A 19,007-nucleotide genomic window follows, 5' to 3' on the forward strand; every position below is an offset into this window, starting at 1 on the left:
TGCATCTCCGACCATACAAAGCCTCTAAAGGTGCCATTCCAATACTAGAATGATAACTATTATTGTATGTGAACTCGATCAACGGAAGATGACTATCCCAAGTTCCTCCTTGCTCAAGAACACAAACTCTCAACAAATCCTCTAGCGATTGAATTGTCCTCTCCGACTGACCATCTGTCTGCGGATGATAAGCCGAACTCAATCTCAACTTCGAACCCAAAGCCTCTTGCAAACTTTTCCAAAATCTAGAAGTAAATCATGGATCTCTTTTTGATACAATGCTCGAAGGAACACCATGTAACCTCATGATCTCTTTGATATAAATCTCTGCCAACTGGACAACAAGAAAACTAATATTAATCGGTAGAAAATGAGCCGACTTCGTCAATCTATCAACGATTACCCAAATTGCATCGTTCCCTCTAGGAGTATTTGGCAAACTCGTCACAAAATCCATGGATATACTATCCCATTTCCATTCTAGCACATCTAAAGATACCATCATACCAGCAGGTTTCTGATGCTCAATCTTCGACTTCTGACAAACTAAACAGGAATACACAAACTGTGCCACATCACGTTTCAAACCAGACCACAAGAAAATCTTCTTTAAATCGCGATGCATCTTCGTAGCTCCCGGATGAATACTCAAGCTACTTCTATGACTCTCTTCAAGAATCATTTTCCTCATCTCTGCATCGTCAGGAAATCAAATCCGACCTCGGAATCTCAACACACCGTGATCATCGACTTTAAAGTCACCGTCTTCAGTCTGATTACTAGCAACCAACAAGTCTACAAACTTGACATCAACTTTCTGTGCATCTTTAATACTCTTCAGAAATTCACTATCAGTCTTCAGCATTCCCAGTTTCACACTCTGAGGTGACCATTCACAAACTAAACTCAAATCACTGAACTGTTCAAGTAACTTAAACTCTCTAACCATCAAAGCGGACATATGCAATGTCTTCCTGCTCAAGGCATCTACAACAACATTAGCTTTACCTGGATGATAATTCAAACCAAAGTCATAATCTTTCAACAATTCTAGCCATCTACGCTGCCTCCTATTCAATTCCTTCTGATCAAACAAATACTTCAAGCTCTTGTGATCGCTAAACACCTCAAACCTCGAACCATACAAATAATGTCTCCATATCTTCAATACCAAGACCACAGCCGCCAACTCTAAATCATGCGTCGGGTAATTCTTCTCATGAATTCTCAACTGTCTTGAAGCATAAGCTACCACTTTACCATCTTGCATAAGTACACCGCCTAAACCCAACTTGGATGCATCACAATACACCACAAAAAGCTCATCGGACTTCGGCAAAATCAAAACCGGGGCAGTCGTCAAACGTTTCTTCAATTCACTGAAACTGTTCTCACAATGAACATCCCACACAAAAGCTTTACCTTTACAAGTCAACTGCGTTAGCGGAAGTGCTAAGTTGGAAAATCCTTCGATAAATCTTCTGTAGTAACCAGCTAAACCCAAGAAGCTTCTAATCTCTCTAGCTGACTTAGGAGTCTCCCATTGCGATACCGCTTCAACTTTAGACGGATTTTTTTTTTTGATGAGGCCAAGAGAAAGGTGAGGCATCCGGGTGAGACTGAAGCATCCCAACTAGGTTGGCACCCAACAGCCCCCCCCCCCCCCCCCCCCCCCCCGTCCTATGCCGCCTTTCTAATACGTAAATTTTATTAAAAAAGGGAAAAAAATTTACAAAGAGGGGGGACTAGGCCAATACCCTCGAAAGAAAATAAATATATACAGAAAAAAAAAAAAGCAACAGAAAATTCTAAGGAAATCTAAAATTTGGCAGAGACCCTTGTGTGTACAATTATGCCAACGGTTGAGAAGACCATTCGAAATAAGAGATGGTTTATGGAAAGCTTGTACCACACTAGAAGAATCACTTTCAAGCCATAAACGAGTCCAGCTGTTTGAACTTGCATATTCCATAGCCAAAATGAGGCCCATGATTTCTGCTTGGAAGACAGAAACTATGCCAAGATTGCTTGTGAAACCACCAAGAAAAGTTCTGCGAGAGTCACGGAAGACACCACCACAAGCAGCCATTAAATTTCGAACCGACCCATCTGTGTTGGCCTTGACCCAAGGGCTGGTAGGGGGCTGCCACACAACCGGAATGATGTCCCGTACCCGACTGTGCAAGGGGGAAACAAACAGATTTTCCAAAATAACCCTGTCGAACAGTAAAAATATCCTTTGGAGTTGCCTCCCGACATGGCAATCATTGTTGTGATCTTCGCCATAGTTGCATGAAGAGAAATAGAACTTGCATTGAAGCGGACAACATTGCGAGCAAGCCAGATAGCGTGCACCGAGTGAACAATGGCAGCGACTAACACGTCACGCAGCTGAGAACTGCAGCGCTGCGGTATAAAAGACAACAACGAGGATGGCGATGCAAGAGGGATGGAACGCTGAAGCTTTATGCCGAGCCAATTCCATATAGTTTTGGAGAAAGCACATTCAAGAAATAAGTGAGTAGATGATTTCGCCTGGTTATAGCATAAGGGACACATGGAAACCAAGGTGCAGCCCCTCAATTGTAAATTTTCACCCGTTGGAAGCTTGGATCACATAAACCGCCAAAATATAAAAGAGTGGGATGGAGGGATGCAGGGACGCCAAATATCAGTAGCCCAATCTAGATTTGGTGGAGCCGGATTAAGAAATTGGAAAGCAAGCTTTGAAGATAACTCACCGTCATGGGAATGAAGCCAAACACACTTATCCGGCAAAGGGGAGACCGGAAGAGTGACTTGAAGAATTTGGGCAGCCACTAACGGGAAGTCAAGAATAATTCGAGGAATGTTCCACTTACCATCATTAATAACGAATGCAAGAGTAGCCTTCAAACTAGGAAACAGGTGCGGCGGCAAAGCAAGTATAGTGACAAGAGGACTCCCCATCCAATTATCAAACCATAACTGGATATTATCTCCATTGCCAACAATCCATCGTGTATTTGCACTCACCATAGAGAATTTATCCTTCACACCTAGCCAAATAGAGGATTTGAAATAGCGACTTCGAGGCATGCCATAAGAAAGGAAGCGCTGCTGAATTAATTTGGAGCAATCAGAATTTTGTGTAAAGAGCTTCCAACTTAAATGAAGAAGTAAAGCATCATTGATGGCTCGAGTGGGATTAAGATCAAGACCACCGGCATCCCAAGGACGGCACACTTGAGACCAAGAAACTGTACATATTTTGCGAGTGTTGATGTCCCCACTCCAGACAAAATTTTTAATCCACCTATCGAGCATTTTCAATAAGCAGACCGGCCACCGATAAATATGGAATGAATAAACAAGCATACCATGTATAATTGACTTTACTAGTTGGATTCTACCCATGATAGATTGTAACACCCCGTTTTCCCAATATAAAAATTTCTTAAAACATTTATCAGAGTAAGCATCATAAACAACGGGATATCACATATAACATAATCCAAAACAGTTAAATAATAATTTAACCAAATATCTTAAACATTGCAGCGAAAATTATATCATAATCCATAAAACGTTTTGGCACGCAGGCCCCATCAATATAATCTCAAAAGAGTTAGTTCAATATCACAAATAGCATATTATTCACGTAATAGAACGAAGCATGCATAACATATAGCCCCATCCTGTTACGTATCAGAGCGACCTAGACGACACAGTGAAGGCAAGGCCACTCACAACGGAGACTGCACACTAAGCACGATCACCTACAAGTTACCCATACGAAGGGCAACATTTTCAAGCAGAAGGGGTGAGATTTCATAACAAAATAATATTAATCAATGTAATTTGAATCATAATTAACATCATATCAATCTTAAACAACTTTGCATATTTGATAAACATTTATCACGTAATCACATATTCAATCGTCATCAACAACATAGCATCTTAGACACGACAATGCGATAATGCCCTTAGACTTCTTATATGTATGTGGTACCAATCGTCATCATAAGTATTAATATACTTTAAACGTGCGGAGAACAAAGCTCCTCATAAATCGTGCGGAGGACAAAGCTCCTAATAATCGTGGTGAGGACTAAGCTCAATGAATGCTAATGCATGGACTCTATCAACAAAACATCTTAATCATCAAATCAATGTGCATCCAAAAATTTGGAGCTAAACGTCATCTTATTCATCATATATAGACATTATGCACTTAGTTAAATAACAGCGGCAGCATAGTCAAGTCACACAACAAGAGGATGATATCATTATATCAATTGCAATTCAATGGCATCATAATATTTAATTCATATCTTACATAATGTATAATACATTAATTCATGCTCAATTAATATCAACATATCTTAAAGAGCTTCACAGTTTGCTTTAAACGTCATCTTTAGGTCTCATTACCATTAGGGGTTCACTCTTACTTGGTTATGAAGAAATCACAGCTCTCTCTTTGATTCCCCCTTCTCTTAGCTTTTTCTCCCTTTTCCAAAAGTTTTCACGTACAATAGTTTTTCCAACAATTAGGTCTTCCCTTATTTATATCTCTTCCTAATAACTTATCTTATCTCACTTTCTCCCCCAAAACTACCTAAAATATCAAAACACCCCTCAACTAAATATTTTTATATTATTTTCAAATCTTTATTTTATTTAACAATTAAATAAGTCCCTTAATCTTATCAAATCTTCCAAAACTCATAACTTATCACAATATCAACCAAACCATCAAGATAGTCGTAAATCATTCAAAACATACCAAAATATATTATATAAATATAATATAATCGTCTAAACTCGATTAAATAAACAATTAACGAAAGTGGGCGTTACAACTCTCCCCCACTTAAAAGATTTTCGTCCTCAAAAATTTACCTCAAGCAAAAAACTCTGGATAAGACTCCAACATCTTACTCTCAAGCTCCCACGTCAAGCTTTCACCAGTCGCTCCCGTCCAAACGACTCTCACGAGAGGTATCTCCTTGCCTCTCAACGTCTTCACTTTACGATCATCAATCCTCACCGGTAAAGTCTCTACCGTAAGGTTGTCTCTAACTTGCACATCGTCACTCTGGATCACATGAGATGGATCCGGAACATACTTTCGAAGTTGCAACACATGGAAAACATGGTGCAAATTCGAAAGATGCGATGGTAATCCAACTCGATACGCCACCGTTCCAACTCTTTCCGATATCTGATATGGACCAATAAACTTCGGGGTCAACTTCTTTGACTTCAAGGCACGTCCTACACCAGTCATAGGAGTGACTCTCAAAAACACGTGGTCTCCTTCCTGAAAATCAAGATCCTTTCTGCGCTTATCATGATAACTCTTTTGTCGACTCTGCGACGCTTTCATTTTCTCTTGAATCATCTTAACTTTCTCAGTAGTTTGCTGAACAATCTTTGGTCCTAAGATCACTCTTTCACCTGACTCAAACAAGCACAACGGAGTTCCGCATCTCCGACCATATAAAGCCTCGAAAGGAGCTATTCCAATACTAGAATGATAACTATTATTGTATGTGAACTCGATCAACGGAAGATGACTATCCCAAGTTCCTCCTTGCTTAAGAACACAAATCCTCAACAAATCCTCTAGCGACTGAACTGTCCTCTCCGACTAACCATCCCAAGTTCCTCCTTGCTCAAGTTCCAATACTAGAAGGAATACCATGCAACCTAACAATCTGCTCAATGTAGATCTCGGCCAACTTCGCCACAGACATACCAGTCTTAATAGGAACAAAATGCGCTGACTTCGTCAACCGATCAACAATCACCCAAATGGAATCAAAACTCTTACTAGTCTTAGGCATCGCTCCAACAAAGTCCATAGAAATGCTATCCCACTTCCACTCTGGCACAAACAACGGTTGCATCAAACCCGACGGTCACTGATGTTCAATCTTCGATTTCTGACAAACCAAACAAGCACAAACAAACTCAGCAATTTCCTTCTTCATTCCAGGCCACCAAAACAACCTCTTCAAATCTTGATACATCTTCGTTGCTCCTGGATGAATACTCAAACTACTTCTATGACCTTCGTCCAAAATCTGCCTCTTAAGCTCAAGAACATCCGACACACAAACTTGATCACGAAACATCAAAACATCATTCTCATCCAATCTAAAGTCTCCACCTTTACCTTGATTAACTAAATCTATTCGATCCACAAGTTCCAAATCTTCCTTCTAACCATTCTTGATCTCTTCCAAAATATTGCTTGTCAACTTCAACATACCCAACCTCACACCATCCGGTGTCAACTCACTAACCAAACTCAAGTATCGAAACTGCTCAATCAATTCCAACTCTTTAACCATCAAAGCAAACATATGCAAAGTCTTTCTACTCAAAGAATCCGCAACAACATTAGCCATCTCGGGATGATAACTCAATTGAAAATCAAAGTCCTTAAGATATTCCAACCATCTCCTCTGTCTCATATTCAACTCTTTCTGATCAAACAAATACTTCAAACTCTTATGGTCATTGAACACCTCAAACATAGAACCATACTGATATTGTCTCCAAATCTTCAATGCATACACAACGGCCGCCAATTCCAAATCATGAGTCGGATAATTCTTCTCATGCACTTTCAACAGCCTCGAAGCATAAGCCACAACCTAACGATTCTGCATAAGCACACCACCAAGACCCATCTTAGAAGCATCACAATACACAACAAACGATTCCTTCGGATTCGGAAAAATCAACACTGGAGCTGAAGTCAACCTCTTCTTCAACTCTTGGAAACTCTTCTCACACTTGGCATCCCAAACATAAGCTTGTCCTTTCCGAGTCAAATGCGTCAATGGCAACGCCAACTTAGAGAATCCCTCAATGAACCTCCGATAGTAACCCGCCAATCCAAGAAAGCTTCTGATCTCAAAAACAGACTTAGGAGATTCCCACTGCAACACTGCATCAACCTTAGAATGATCCACAGAAATACCACCCTTAGAAATTACATGACCAAGGAAACTCACTTCCTTCAACCAAAATTCACACTTAAAATCAACATGAACCTTAACAAAAAACACAACCAAAAGAGCCTTCGCAGCCAAGATACCTTCCCTTGCCAGACTAACACAAACCACTAACCGATAAGAAAACAGCACAACAAAGCAAATGTCGAAGGTACTAAGCTACCATTCGCATACAACAGGGAAATACAACAAGTGTAACACCCCGTTTTCCCAACATAAAAATTCCATAACAAATAATTAGAGTTTTATACATAAACGGAATGCTACACTTCTTAAAAATCATAAATGGAATAAATAACAATTTATCCTTAATAATTCAATCAACGTAAATATTCAAAACTTCGCAGCGGATTTAATTCAACAACATATATAGTCTTGGCACGAAGGCCTCATCAAAACGTCTCATAAAAATTCAATTAACAACTTAAGCATATAAGTTCATAATCAAATACGTAAGTAATAGAAAATAGCCACAAAAGTTCCCATCCCGTTACGTATCAGAGCACCTAAAGACACAGTGAGAGATAGCCACTCACAACAGCAATCAACAGCTACTTATTCTCGATCACCTGCATGTTACTCATATAAAGAGCAACATTTACAAACAGAAGGGGTGAGATTCACGGTCATTAAATAATAGATATATAAATCAGTAACGACATTTAACAATATAAACAATGACAGATTGTTCAACACACTACACCATTTGTTGTCTCTGGCAACACTTTTTTAGGGGATGTGCAAAAATTGTCCCCTAAAAGTCCCTAAGGGGACGTTTTATGATCTTCTCTAGATAAAAATTTGCAACCCTTGGAAATCGTCCCCTTAGATACTTCTGGGGACGTTTTTGGAGCGTCAGTCTGTTATTTCTTTGGTAACAATCATGAATTGTCCCCTCAGATACTTCTAGGGACGTTTTTGGAGCGTCACTCTGTTATTTCTTTGGTAACAATCATGAATTGTCCCCTTAAATACTTTTGGGGACATTTTTGGAGCGTTACTCTATTATTTTATAAAAATTTCAACAACATCAAATTTTTGGTGGCAATCTTCCCTCTAAACTTGTTCACCAAAATACAAATTTTCCCTCCAATCATTCTTAAAAAAAATAAAAAAATCAAAACAAAATATTGCTAACACATCATGTAAAAAAAATAAAATAATTTTTTTTTTAACACATAATAATAATATATCTTTACGTAAAAAAAAATATAGTTTTTTATTTTGTAATTAACACATAGTAATAATTATAATAATAATAATAAATCTTTATTTTGTAAAATAAAAAAAAACATAATTTTTTTGGGATTAGTCACTTTAGTTCCTGAATCAGAAAAGAGTAGTCACTTAAGTACTTGAATGCAGAGAAATTGCAAAACAGTGCTTGAACGTAGACTCTGTTAGTCAATTTCAAGGATTAATGTGACTAACTGAGTCTAAATTCAGGGATTAAATTGATTAACGAAGTCTGCATTCAGATTCTAAGTTGACTAACATAGTATACATTCAGAAACTATTTTACAATTTATCTGCATTCATGGACTAAAGTGATAATTTCTTTCCTATTCAGGGACCAAAGTGACTAATTTTTTTTTAGAAAAAAAACATAATAAATAATAATAATAATATAACATTGTAACATTGATATTATCGTTTAATTGATTAACATTGATATTAACGTTTTTTTTTTTTTTGGTAACAAAGGTAAAAAGGGAAAAACATTGATATTCACGTTTCATCTTTCCCTTTCTCTTTCATTTGAGAACACACGTTCTCTTTCTTCTCCCACCACAAGCCAATCGACCGGAACCAAGCCAACGCCGGCGAGCTGCGACCACGACCACTCTCCCTCCATCCATCACTGTTTTCAATTGGGTCTGAGTCAATACAAATTTCAATAGTTTCAAACATTCAACTTTGGCGACTCTATTCTACTCAACTCTCTCTTTCTCTAGTAGGTTTTCTCTCAGTCCTAGTCGCTTTCAATTCTTCTTTCATGCTTTCGAAATCGCTCTGCACTGTTTTTGTTTTTTTTTTTATTTTGATTCTCAGTGAAAATCACTCACTTCGAAACCCTAGACCCTAAATCAATCTCCGAGATGGTTTTTCCTTCAATTACGTGTTACTGCTTGATTTCGATGCTAACATGTGAACGAGCACTGCTTTCTACAGTTTCGATCATCATTTTTCATCGCGTAATGTGTAATTTGATTTTACAAACAAAATTAATATTTCTGTGTCGTGTATGAGTTCACTGTTTTTGTGTCGTGTATGAATTTTCTACATGTTCTTTATTGATTGCCATGAGTTTTCCATCTTTAGTAACTTAGTTGATTGCCACTGGTTTCCAATTCCATCCGTTGTTCTTTAATTGAAATTGAAATTGAATGTAATTGCCATGAGTTTAGTTGATTACATGTTCTTTAGTTGATTACATGTGTAATGTTTGAATAATTCATTGTAGATTTGAAGTGGGATTGTGTTGTTTCATATTATGCATAAACAGTATGTCAATTTAAATCATTCTTCATTATATTGAAACTCAGTTTATGAACCATGTTTGGATTAGGCGTGACCCGTTGTCAGACACGCGTTGTGTTCGAAACCGACACGACACTGACATATATAATTACACATAATTATATGATTTTGTTAAATTAGTAGCGTGTTTTTGTCTGGTGTCGGTATCCGTATCCGTGCTTAATAGGTTCTAATTTAAGTAAAATATTGTTGTTGTATTGGCAATATTGGTGCTGAAGCGTCTTTGGTTTATTGCAGCACTGTTCTACGTTTACGGCATTTTCGGGGTTGTTGCGTTCTTGCTTCTCTGTGTTGATGTATTGCTGCTTCTTGCGTTGGTGTGTTCAGGTATTATTTTGAAGTTTTTTAACTTCTTTGCTGCTGTATATGTTTCATACATGCTTAAGATATTATTTTACTAAAAATGGAAATGTTTGCTTCAATTTGATTTTGCCTCAGCAGCTTGTATTTTAGTTAAAAGTTAAAAGGGTAATATTCCTCAGCAGCTTGAATTTATCCTTTTAACTGTCGACTTAAAAAACTCTAAAATGTATATAATATATAATCTTATGTTTAGTTAAAATACTTTTATGATGCATTTATTAGGTTTATAATGCCTTATTGTAGTTATTCCCTTATAGGCTTACGGTAATAAACTAATAATAGGCTTATAGTAAACTTTTATTTCATTTTAGTAAACCAAACATGATAAAGAAGGATTGGGTGGCGTTGCCTCCACATAGTCAAAGTTACAAGGATGGTGTTAATTACTTTTTGGATATTGCATTCACCAAAGGAATGGTTGAAGAAGAAGAGATTTTGTGCCCCTGTGCTGTATGTTGCAATGATAGTTGGGAAACCAGAGATGTAGTGTTCGACCATTTATGTAGCAAAGGATTTGTAAAAGGATACATGGAATGGATTTATCACGGTGAAGATGAAAGTCTTATGGATCTTGATGGTGATAGTCATGACGAAACATCATCTCATGATGATATTAATGGGTTACTTTTTGAGACGTTTAAAGATGTCGCTGATGGAGGTAGAGTACATGAAGGGCTAAATGAAGATGCAAAGAAATTTTATAAACTAGTTGATGATGCAAATCAAGAGTTGTATCCTGGATGTGAAAGTTTTTCCTCGTTATCATTCACTATTCGAATCTACTTGTTGAAATGCCTCCATGGATGGAGCAATGCATCATTCACTGCTCTCTTAGAATTGTTGAAAGAGGCTATGCCAGATTTGAACATCCCTGTCTCTTTCAATAAAACAAAATCTATGATAAAAGATTTGGGCTTAGACTATAAAAAGATTGATGCATGTCCCAAAAATTGCATGTTGTTTTGGAAAGAGCACGAGAAAGATGACTCATGTCATATTTGTGGCGCATCAAGGTGGATAGAATATCCTGAAGTTGCTAATGAGCCTGACGAAATTAAAAAAGCTCACAAGGTTCCCGCCAAAGTTCTAAGACATTTTCCTTTGATTCCAAGATTGAAAAGACTCTTTATGTGTTCAAAGACAGCCGACACATTAAGGTGGCACTCAGATAAGTGTTCAAGGGATGGGAAGTTAAGGCATCCGGCCAATGCCAAAGCATGGAAAGACTTTGATGCAAAACATTCAGATTTTGCTCGTGAAACCCGTAACATCAGGCTTGGGTTGGCAAGTGATGGGTTTAATCCATTTAGGACTATGAGTCTTTCACATAGTACATGGCCTGTTGTATTAACAATATATAATTATCCGCCAAATTTGTGCTTAAAGGCTGAAAATTGTTTAATGTCGTTAATTATTCCTGGACCGAAGTCACCCAGAAATGCAATTGATGTGTATTTACAACCACTTATTGAGGAGCTGAAGATATTGTGGAATGTCGGTGTAGAAACGTATGATATTTCCAAAAATGAAACATTTCAAATGCATGCAGCTCTTATGTGGACTGTGAATGACTACCCTGCATATGCTATGCTATCTGGTTGGAGTACAAAAGGGAAGTTGGCTTGCCCCGCTTGTAATTATAAAACTTCTTCAAGATACTTAAGACATACTCGAAAGATGTGTTATATGGGTCATCGAGTCTTTTTGGATTCAAATCATGTATGGAGATCAAATTCAACTTCTTTTGATGGAAAGCCAGAATATAGGTCTGCACCTTCTTTGTTGGAGTCAAAAAAGATTTTAAAAGACTTAAAAAAGATCCCTGACATGTTGGGAAAGGAAAAAAAGAAAAAAAGGTTTGGTCCATTGGGGAAGAAAAAAAAGAAAAAAGGGCTTGGTCCATGGAAGAAAAAGTCTATCTTTTGGCAATTACCATATTGGAAGGACAATTCTTTGCGCCATAATTTAGATGTTATGCATATAGAAAAGAACATTTGTGATAATATAATCGGGACTCTCTTGGAGATTGAAGGGAAGAAAAAGGACCATGCAAAAGCTCGTTTGGACTTGCAACACATGGGGATTAGAAAAAAGCTCCACTTGAAAGCAACGAGTGATGGTAAGAAAACTCAAATCCCTAAAGCATGTTTCTCCCTAACAAAGCATGAGAAATCTGTTTTTTGTGGTGTTTTAAAGACAGTAAAACTTCCTGATGGCCTTGCTTCTAATATTTCTCGATGTTTTCAAGTTAATGAAGGAAAAGTTTCTGGGTACAAGAGTCATGATGCTCATATTATATTGCATTACTTGTTGCAAGTAGCAATAAGAGGGATAGGCCCTAATCAAGTTGTTATTCCTTTGCTTCAGCATTGTTCATTTTTTCGTTGTTTATGCCAAAAGGTTATAGATGTGAAAACTTTGGATCGCTTGGAAGTAGAAATTGCTGAAACACTTTGTCAATTCGAGCGTATTTTCCCTCCAAGTTTCTTTGACATAATGGTTCACTTACCAATTCACCTTGCAAATGAGGTCAGATTGGGTGGGCCAGTTCAGTTTCGATGGATGTATTACATGGAGAGATATTTGGGTGATTTAAAGTCTTTTGTTCGGAATAGGAGGTATCCAGAGGGTTCTATCGCTGAAGCATACGTGGCTAAAGAAGGTCTAACATTTTGTTCCAGATATTTGTCTAGTGCTGTTGACACAGGGATGAATAGAATGACACGAAATAGTGATGATACTCCAAGCATAGGTCATCCAATTGGGGGAAAGAAACTAGTTTGTTTTGATCATAAGGATCTAAACCAGGCCCATGGCTACATTTTATTCAATTGTGATGAAGTGCAGGAATATATTAGGTACAATCATCTACTTCCTACATCATTTCATTGTCACAATAAGTTTTATTTTTCTGTTGTATTGAAAAATTAGTTATTTATTTTGTAGAGAGCATGAGGTTAATGTTCATAATCCTAAAAACAAAAGAAAGTCCAACAAAGCTATCAATCAAAGAGAAGATTTTATTCAATGGTTTGAAACACGTGTCATGGATGAGGAAGTAACCGAATGGTTAAAGGTGTTGTCTAGGGGGCCAAATGAGGTTGTTAAAAGGTATTCTGGTTATGTTATTAATGGATACAGATTTCATACAACACAACGTGAAGCGAGGCTTAAAACACAAAATAGTGGTGTGACATTAGAAGCGGTGACTCAGGTTCTTAGAAATGCAAAGGATGAAAATCCCAAAAATATTTGTGTGACTTACTATGGGGCAATAAAAGATATCATAGAGTTAGATTATTATGATCATGAAAAATATGTGTTGTTCAAATGTGATTGGTTTGTGGCTGAAAAGGATAAATATGGATCCCCGTGTGTTTACTTTAACAAAAAATGCTACAAAAATGATCCATTTGTGTTGGCATCTCAAGTTCAGCAGTGCTTCTATATTGAAGATCCTTTTAACAAGAACAAACACTATGTTTTGACAGCACTTCCAAGGGAATCATTTGACATCGGAGAATGTTTGAGTTCAGATGGCCAAGAATATGATATTCCAACAAATCTTGATATTTTAAAGGATGATTGTGAAGTGGATTTTGTTAGGAAAGATGTACCAGATGATATCTTTGAAATGCCTTTGTCAGAACTCCACAAGCAAAAAGCAATTGAAAGTGATCATAGTGACACGAGTCTTGAAAGTGACGATGAAACCACTGATGATTCTGATGAATCTAGTACTGATTAGGCAGTGTTTACAGTGTCTTTTGGGAGCTTTTTTTTTTGGACATTTAAACTGGGTTGTTGTGGTTGTTTACAGTATCTAGGTTCCTTTTGTGTTGTATTTGTTTCCTAGTGGCTTCTGCTTATATGTAGCACAACCCATTGTAATTTTGTTTTGTTTCAAGCAGCGCAACTGTTACGTCTTGTGCGGGTTGTTTTGCCTAAAATATTTGTCAACTCAAAAGAAAAAATCCCCTTTGAACATTGATTGTATTGTATAATTATGTAATTTTCCCCCTTTGTAGTTCATCAATTTTATTTAAATGTTTGTAGTTCATCATTGTTGGACATAATGGAGAATGTAAGAAGTGTGAAAGCTGGTGGTTAGCGTAGGCCTACTACTCAAAGTCCTGCTGAAGGATTTCATTTACCTTTTCAAGCTAGATCAAGCGTTGAGTTGAAAAAGATGTTTCAACATCAAATTAAGCAAGAAAAAATTGAAAAGTTGCATGAGAGGCTGCATGGAAACAATAGAGAAATGCCTCAAGGGATTATAGAAGTTGTAGACGGTAAATCTTTTCTTGTCTCGTGATTATGATTTTATAAAATTACATATGTAACATCTATGTTTTGGATTTCCTTCATATATATTTGTTCCTAATATTTTTTTTTATGAATTTTCACAAAATTTAGAAACACCAAAAAAAGGAACTCAGCAAGAACAAGTTCAAAAGGTTGACGGTAATTTGGAGAAAGATGCAATGACAAAGAAATTGAAGAAAGCCAAACTCTCGCAACCTCAAGCAATGAAAGATGGTGCACATCGTGACAAAGAAGTTGTACAACGTAAGTTTTGTTATTTGAGTTATGTATATTATTTTAAATTATTGCTAATATCTTTTGATGAATTTTGACTAAATTCAGAAACACCAAAAAGCAAAGGAACTCAGCAAGAAAGAGTTCAAAAGGTTGGTGGCGATTTGGATAAAGATGCAATCACAAAGAAAATTAAGAAAGTCAAACTCTCGCAACCTCAAGCAATGAAAGATTATGAACATGGTGACAAAGAAGTTGTACAACGTAAGTTTTGTTATTTGAGTTTTGCGGACTGTTGTATATATGCTGCATTTTTTCTGAGTGTCTTTTAGTGAAACCTAAAGGGAGTTAAATGTATTTTTCCCTTAAATTATTGCTAATATATTTAGACTAAATTTAGAAACACAAAAGAGAAGAACTAATGGGAAAGCTACAATCAATGGACTGAATGAGAAACTACATGCAAAAAATAGAATTCTAGAGGTTGCTACAAAGCAAACAGAGAGGCCTAGGATTTTGCAACCACAAGCTAAGAACGATTTTGCTCAAGGTAATTGATATCTTTGCATTACTTTAAATTTTCTTATTCTTTATATGACATTATTTTGATAAGAAATTACATTGAAACTAGGAATGCTGAAAAAAAGAACTCATGAGAATCTACTAGACAACAATAGAGAGAAAATTCAAAAGGTGGATAAAACAGTTGCAAGGAAGTTACTTATTCCTTCCAAAATAGCGAAACCTGATAAACCTAATATATCTTTGGACACAATGATGTCAAAAACTGAATGCTCTAAAAAGGCAAAGAGGTTGCCTACATGCCCATCAATGTTGATTCATGATTATGTGGAACTTCACAAGTCAAAAGAGATGGAAGCAACCAAGTCAAACAATGGAGAAAAACCGGGAAGCAACTTTCACCCTAGCTCTAGTAAAAATCAGCCACTGTCTGGCAAAAATAGAGTGGAAGATTCGAGAGAACCGGTAGTCAATGAAGAAGAGGAAAACACAAATAGAGAAGAAGAACAAGGTAATTAGTTTTGTATTTCATAATAATGATTTCATGTATTCTTTATATATTGGTAACCAACATGTGATATTGTTTTGTCATGTTAATTACTTTATAAAATTGTAGGAATATCTCAAAGAAAAACTCGCGGGAGAACTTTGTGCAGAAAGATTCATGCAAGAACTTTTAAAGAGCGAGTAGAAGTGACCTATAATGATGTTGATCAGCCTATCGGTCCCACTAAAAAAGTAGTATCTGACTTGAGCCTCTTCCTGGGAACATTGGCTAGGAACTCAACATTTTGTCCTCTAAAATATACCAACTGGTCAGGAATGCCAGAAAAAAATAAAAACCGTGTATGGAGATATGCTAATGTATGTGGGTGTATCTATGAATTTAAATGTATAATTATTATAGTCTTTAATTTATTGATCTTGTGTTCTCTTATACTTTTTTTTAGCGGAAGTTTATCTTGTCGGTTGAAGCACGAGATTGGGTTGAGACTACTGTTAGAGATGCATGGAGAAGATATAAGTACAAGATTAAGCAGCATCATTTTCTAAAGTATCCCAACATGACCGAAAGACTTAAACATCGTCCTCCAAAGGTGCCAATAGCTCATTTTAGGGCGCTTTGTGAATACTGGAGTAAGGAGCCTATACAAGTAAGATTAATATATTTTTTTAATGCATGTGCATAATTTTGCACCTTTCTATGTATGTCATAATCAAGTAAGATTTATTATAATAATTCTGTAAAACTTAAATGCAGGCATTGGCTGAAAGTAACGCTAGAAATAGAGCTCAACTGAAGTGGCTGCATCGAATGGGTCCCCAAAACTTCTCTCTGACTCGTGAAAAACTGGTAAATTTCGCGCTCAATTAAAGTATTCCTTTAATGATTGGTTTCTTTGACCAGTTTTTTAATTCATGTCTGGTTTCTACGAGAGGCATTTTAATTCATGGGATGTTTTATTTTGATTCGTGCAGCGTGAAAAGGAAAAAAGAGAGCCCACTCAATCAGAAATGTTTTTTGAAACTCGAAAAGGAAGTAGAGGAAAACAATTGGATGAAGAAACTGGAAAAGTATTTGTATGTAAAAAATTACAGTTACGTTAAATTGTGTTTACTTAATATTGTTGGCAAACATTGTTTATAATATTAGTTAATGTTTTCTTGAATATTTTTTTTTGCTAGTCCCAACTTCAAGAAATGGTTGAAAAGAAAGGAAGTGATACTGAAGCTTTTAAAGCTGTTATGGGAAAGGAGCGTCCCAGAAGGTTACGTTGTTATGGGAGAACAGTAACTAAAACTTCCTTAAAGCGAAAGGTTGAGATTAATGCTTTGAAACAAGCACATAGTCAAGAGGTATCTACTTTGAGGCATGAATTTCAAGATCAGATTGATAGATTGCAAAATGCGTTTAAGACCGTCATACAACAATGCAATCCTCAATTAAATATGGCCTCAATAGAACATTTGCTTGGATTATCTCATGGAGATGCTAACAGCTCCCCAAAGGATAGTGGAGCACAAATGCATTCCTCTCCTTCAATTCATACTCCATGTCCTGAAAAGGTAACCATATATAGAAATATTGTTGATTATGTTATTGTAATTGAATTAAACTAGTTATATTTTCCTTGTTAATATATGCAAAAAGTTGTTAGTAATGACATCACTTGGAATGTAGGCAAGTGTCTGAAATTGTTAACTTGCGTATGTTGGGTCTAAATTAGAGCTGTGCGAACTTATGATTATGTTGTTTGGCTGAATTGTTTAAAATGCATGTCCAAAGTCGGATTTTGATTGTGTTGCAGAATTTTATGCATAAATTTTGTTTATGCAATTTGTGGTGTTTGTGCAAACTTGTGATTTATTTTTCTGCATTTTGTGTTTCTTTCTCTATTGCATAACATGGCATAAGTTGCAGAAACTTAAAAATGAGCTTGTAATGATAGAATAAGAAAGGGAAATGTGTAAAACGAGTTTTCTATGGTTGATGTATTTTGTTCTTATGCAGCAAGTTATCAATGAAGATGCTGTACAGGATGACATAGATGAGGAGGAAGACGGAGATGACGAATTTCTTGAGGACAACTTAAGTGATGAATTTCAGGAGGATGATGTAGATGATGAATTTCAAGAGGATGACCTAGATGATGAAATTCAAGAGAATGACATCGGTGATGAATTTGAAGTGGACGATTTGGCTGATGAATTACAAGATAAACTTGAATGATCGAGTTGGATGGTGTTTTATTTTGGATTGTAGTTAAGCCACTAAACTTGTCCGAACTTTAGTTTTGTTATTTTGCTAGGCTTATACTTCGAAGCATTAAACTTATCAAGTAATGTTTGACATTTTGATTACTATTATGTCTTGAATTAATGTTTGAACTATGTTATTATATTACTTCTTTTGTGGTTGTATTGTTAAATTCGATTTGTTTGAGTTATAATTGACAATTCTAATATTGCCTTTAAGCTATTGTTACATTTCTAAAATAATTGGAAAATTTTAAAATTTTACAAGGACACTCTAAAAATGTTGCCTGTAAGCTATGGGGACGTTTTTATGATTTCTTAAAGAATCAAATTTTAGGGGACGATTATTAATTGAAGCAACCTAAGGGGACATTTAAAAACATCCCCTCAGAATCCCAAAAAAATCGTCCCCTATTCCTAAGGTTTAGGCGACGTTTTCAAAAACTGTGCCCAAAGAACATGAAAAATCGTCCCCAAAGACTATAGGCGACGCTCGTATAGGAGACGCCCGAAAAACGTCCCCTATACCTTTAGGGGACGTTTTCCTTAGTTCTGGCAACATTTTTCGATTGTTGTTAAAAAGGATAAATGGTGTAGTGACATTAATACTCCATGTCTATTCAACCACAACAAACATTGAGCACTCCGTCAACAACAACAACTACTACGACAATGCACGACACAATGACAAATGCCACCGTGTAACAACCTAACATTAATATTCCATGGTTTGGCATCAACAACAACTTCAACGATTCGGCGACGACAATGTCAACCCGACAATACAACTACGTGAGAGTACACCACCTCTTATAAATACGACAACGTAAGAGTAGACCACCTTTCACAAAACATCAACATAAGAGTACACCACCTCTTATAAAACAAAAACGTAAGAGTACACCACCTCTTATAAAACAACAACGCAAGAGTACACCTCCTCTTATAAAACAACAACGTACAACTCAACAATAGTTACATCAACTTATAACTCAACGGCGTCAACAACAAGGATGATTTTCAACAACAACGACAACATTGCATAATTTACATATGACTTACTTCGCAACTTGGTCAACTGTGACACGACAACCCCTCAAATCATTCAACAACAACATTCATATAATATATGTATTTCAAATTCTCCAACAAAGATATTCACATGAAACCAATTAGATCCATCACAACATAGGTTAAATACTCTTAAACCCCTTAACTAAACTCCTAGTACTTCTAGTTTTGAGGTTTGGAATTATTCCATAAGTTTTGGAT

The 19,007-nt window shown here is 36.4% G+C and overlaps 3 protein-coding genes across 3 annotated transcripts; 2 read left to right on the plus strand and 1 right to left on the minus strand.

Annotated features, from left to right (window-relative positions):
• Nucleotides 1-256: 256 nt before the first annotated feature.
• On the minus strand, nt 257-2,559 carry LOC120576979 (uncharacterized). The gene is made up of 3 exons (XM_039827859.1): nt 2,258-2,559; nt 1,910-2,177; nt 257-334 (listed from the first exon to the last, which is right to left on the minus strand). The coding sequence occupies exons 1-3, from the start codon at nt 2,557-2,559 to the stop codon at nt 257-259; spliced, it is 648 nt and encodes a 215-aa protein (XP_039683793.1).
• A 7,220-nt stretch (nt 2,560-9,779) lies between these two features.
• Nucleotides 9,780-17,709, plus strand: LOC120576981 (uncharacterized). Its single transcript, XM_039827861.1, has 12 exons — nt 9,780-9,881; nt 13,974-14,209; nt 14,334-14,486; nt 14,565-14,720; nt 14,857-15,006; nt 15,088-15,489; nt 15,595-15,842; nt 15,929-16,132; nt 16,240-16,332; nt 16,458-16,559; nt 16,665-17,045; nt 17,491-17,709. The coding sequence occupies exons 2-12, from the start codon at nt 14,107-14,109 to the stop codon at nt 17,707-17,709; spliced, it is 2,211 nt and encodes a 736-aa protein (XP_039683795.1). The 5' UTR covers nt 9,780-9,881; nt 13,974-14,106.
• Nucleotides 10,239-13,665, plus strand: LOC120576980 (uncharacterized). The gene is made up of 2 exons (XM_039827860.1): nt 10,239-12,775; nt 12,864-13,665. The coding sequence occupies exons 1-2, from the start codon at nt 10,239-10,241 to the stop codon at nt 13,663-13,665; spliced, it is 3,339 nt and encodes a 1,112-aa protein (XP_039683794.1).
• Nucleotides 17,710-19,007: the final 1,298 nt, after the last annotated feature.

The sequence above is a fragment of the Medicago truncatula genome, chromosome 7 (assembly GCF_003473485.1).
Source record: "Medicago truncatula cultivar Jemalong A17 chromosome 7, MtrunA17r5.0-ANR, whole genome shotgun sequence".
NCBI classification, from domain to species: domain Eukaryota; kingdom Viridiplantae; phylum Streptophyta; class Magnoliopsida; order Fabales; family Fabaceae; genus Medicago; species Medicago truncatula.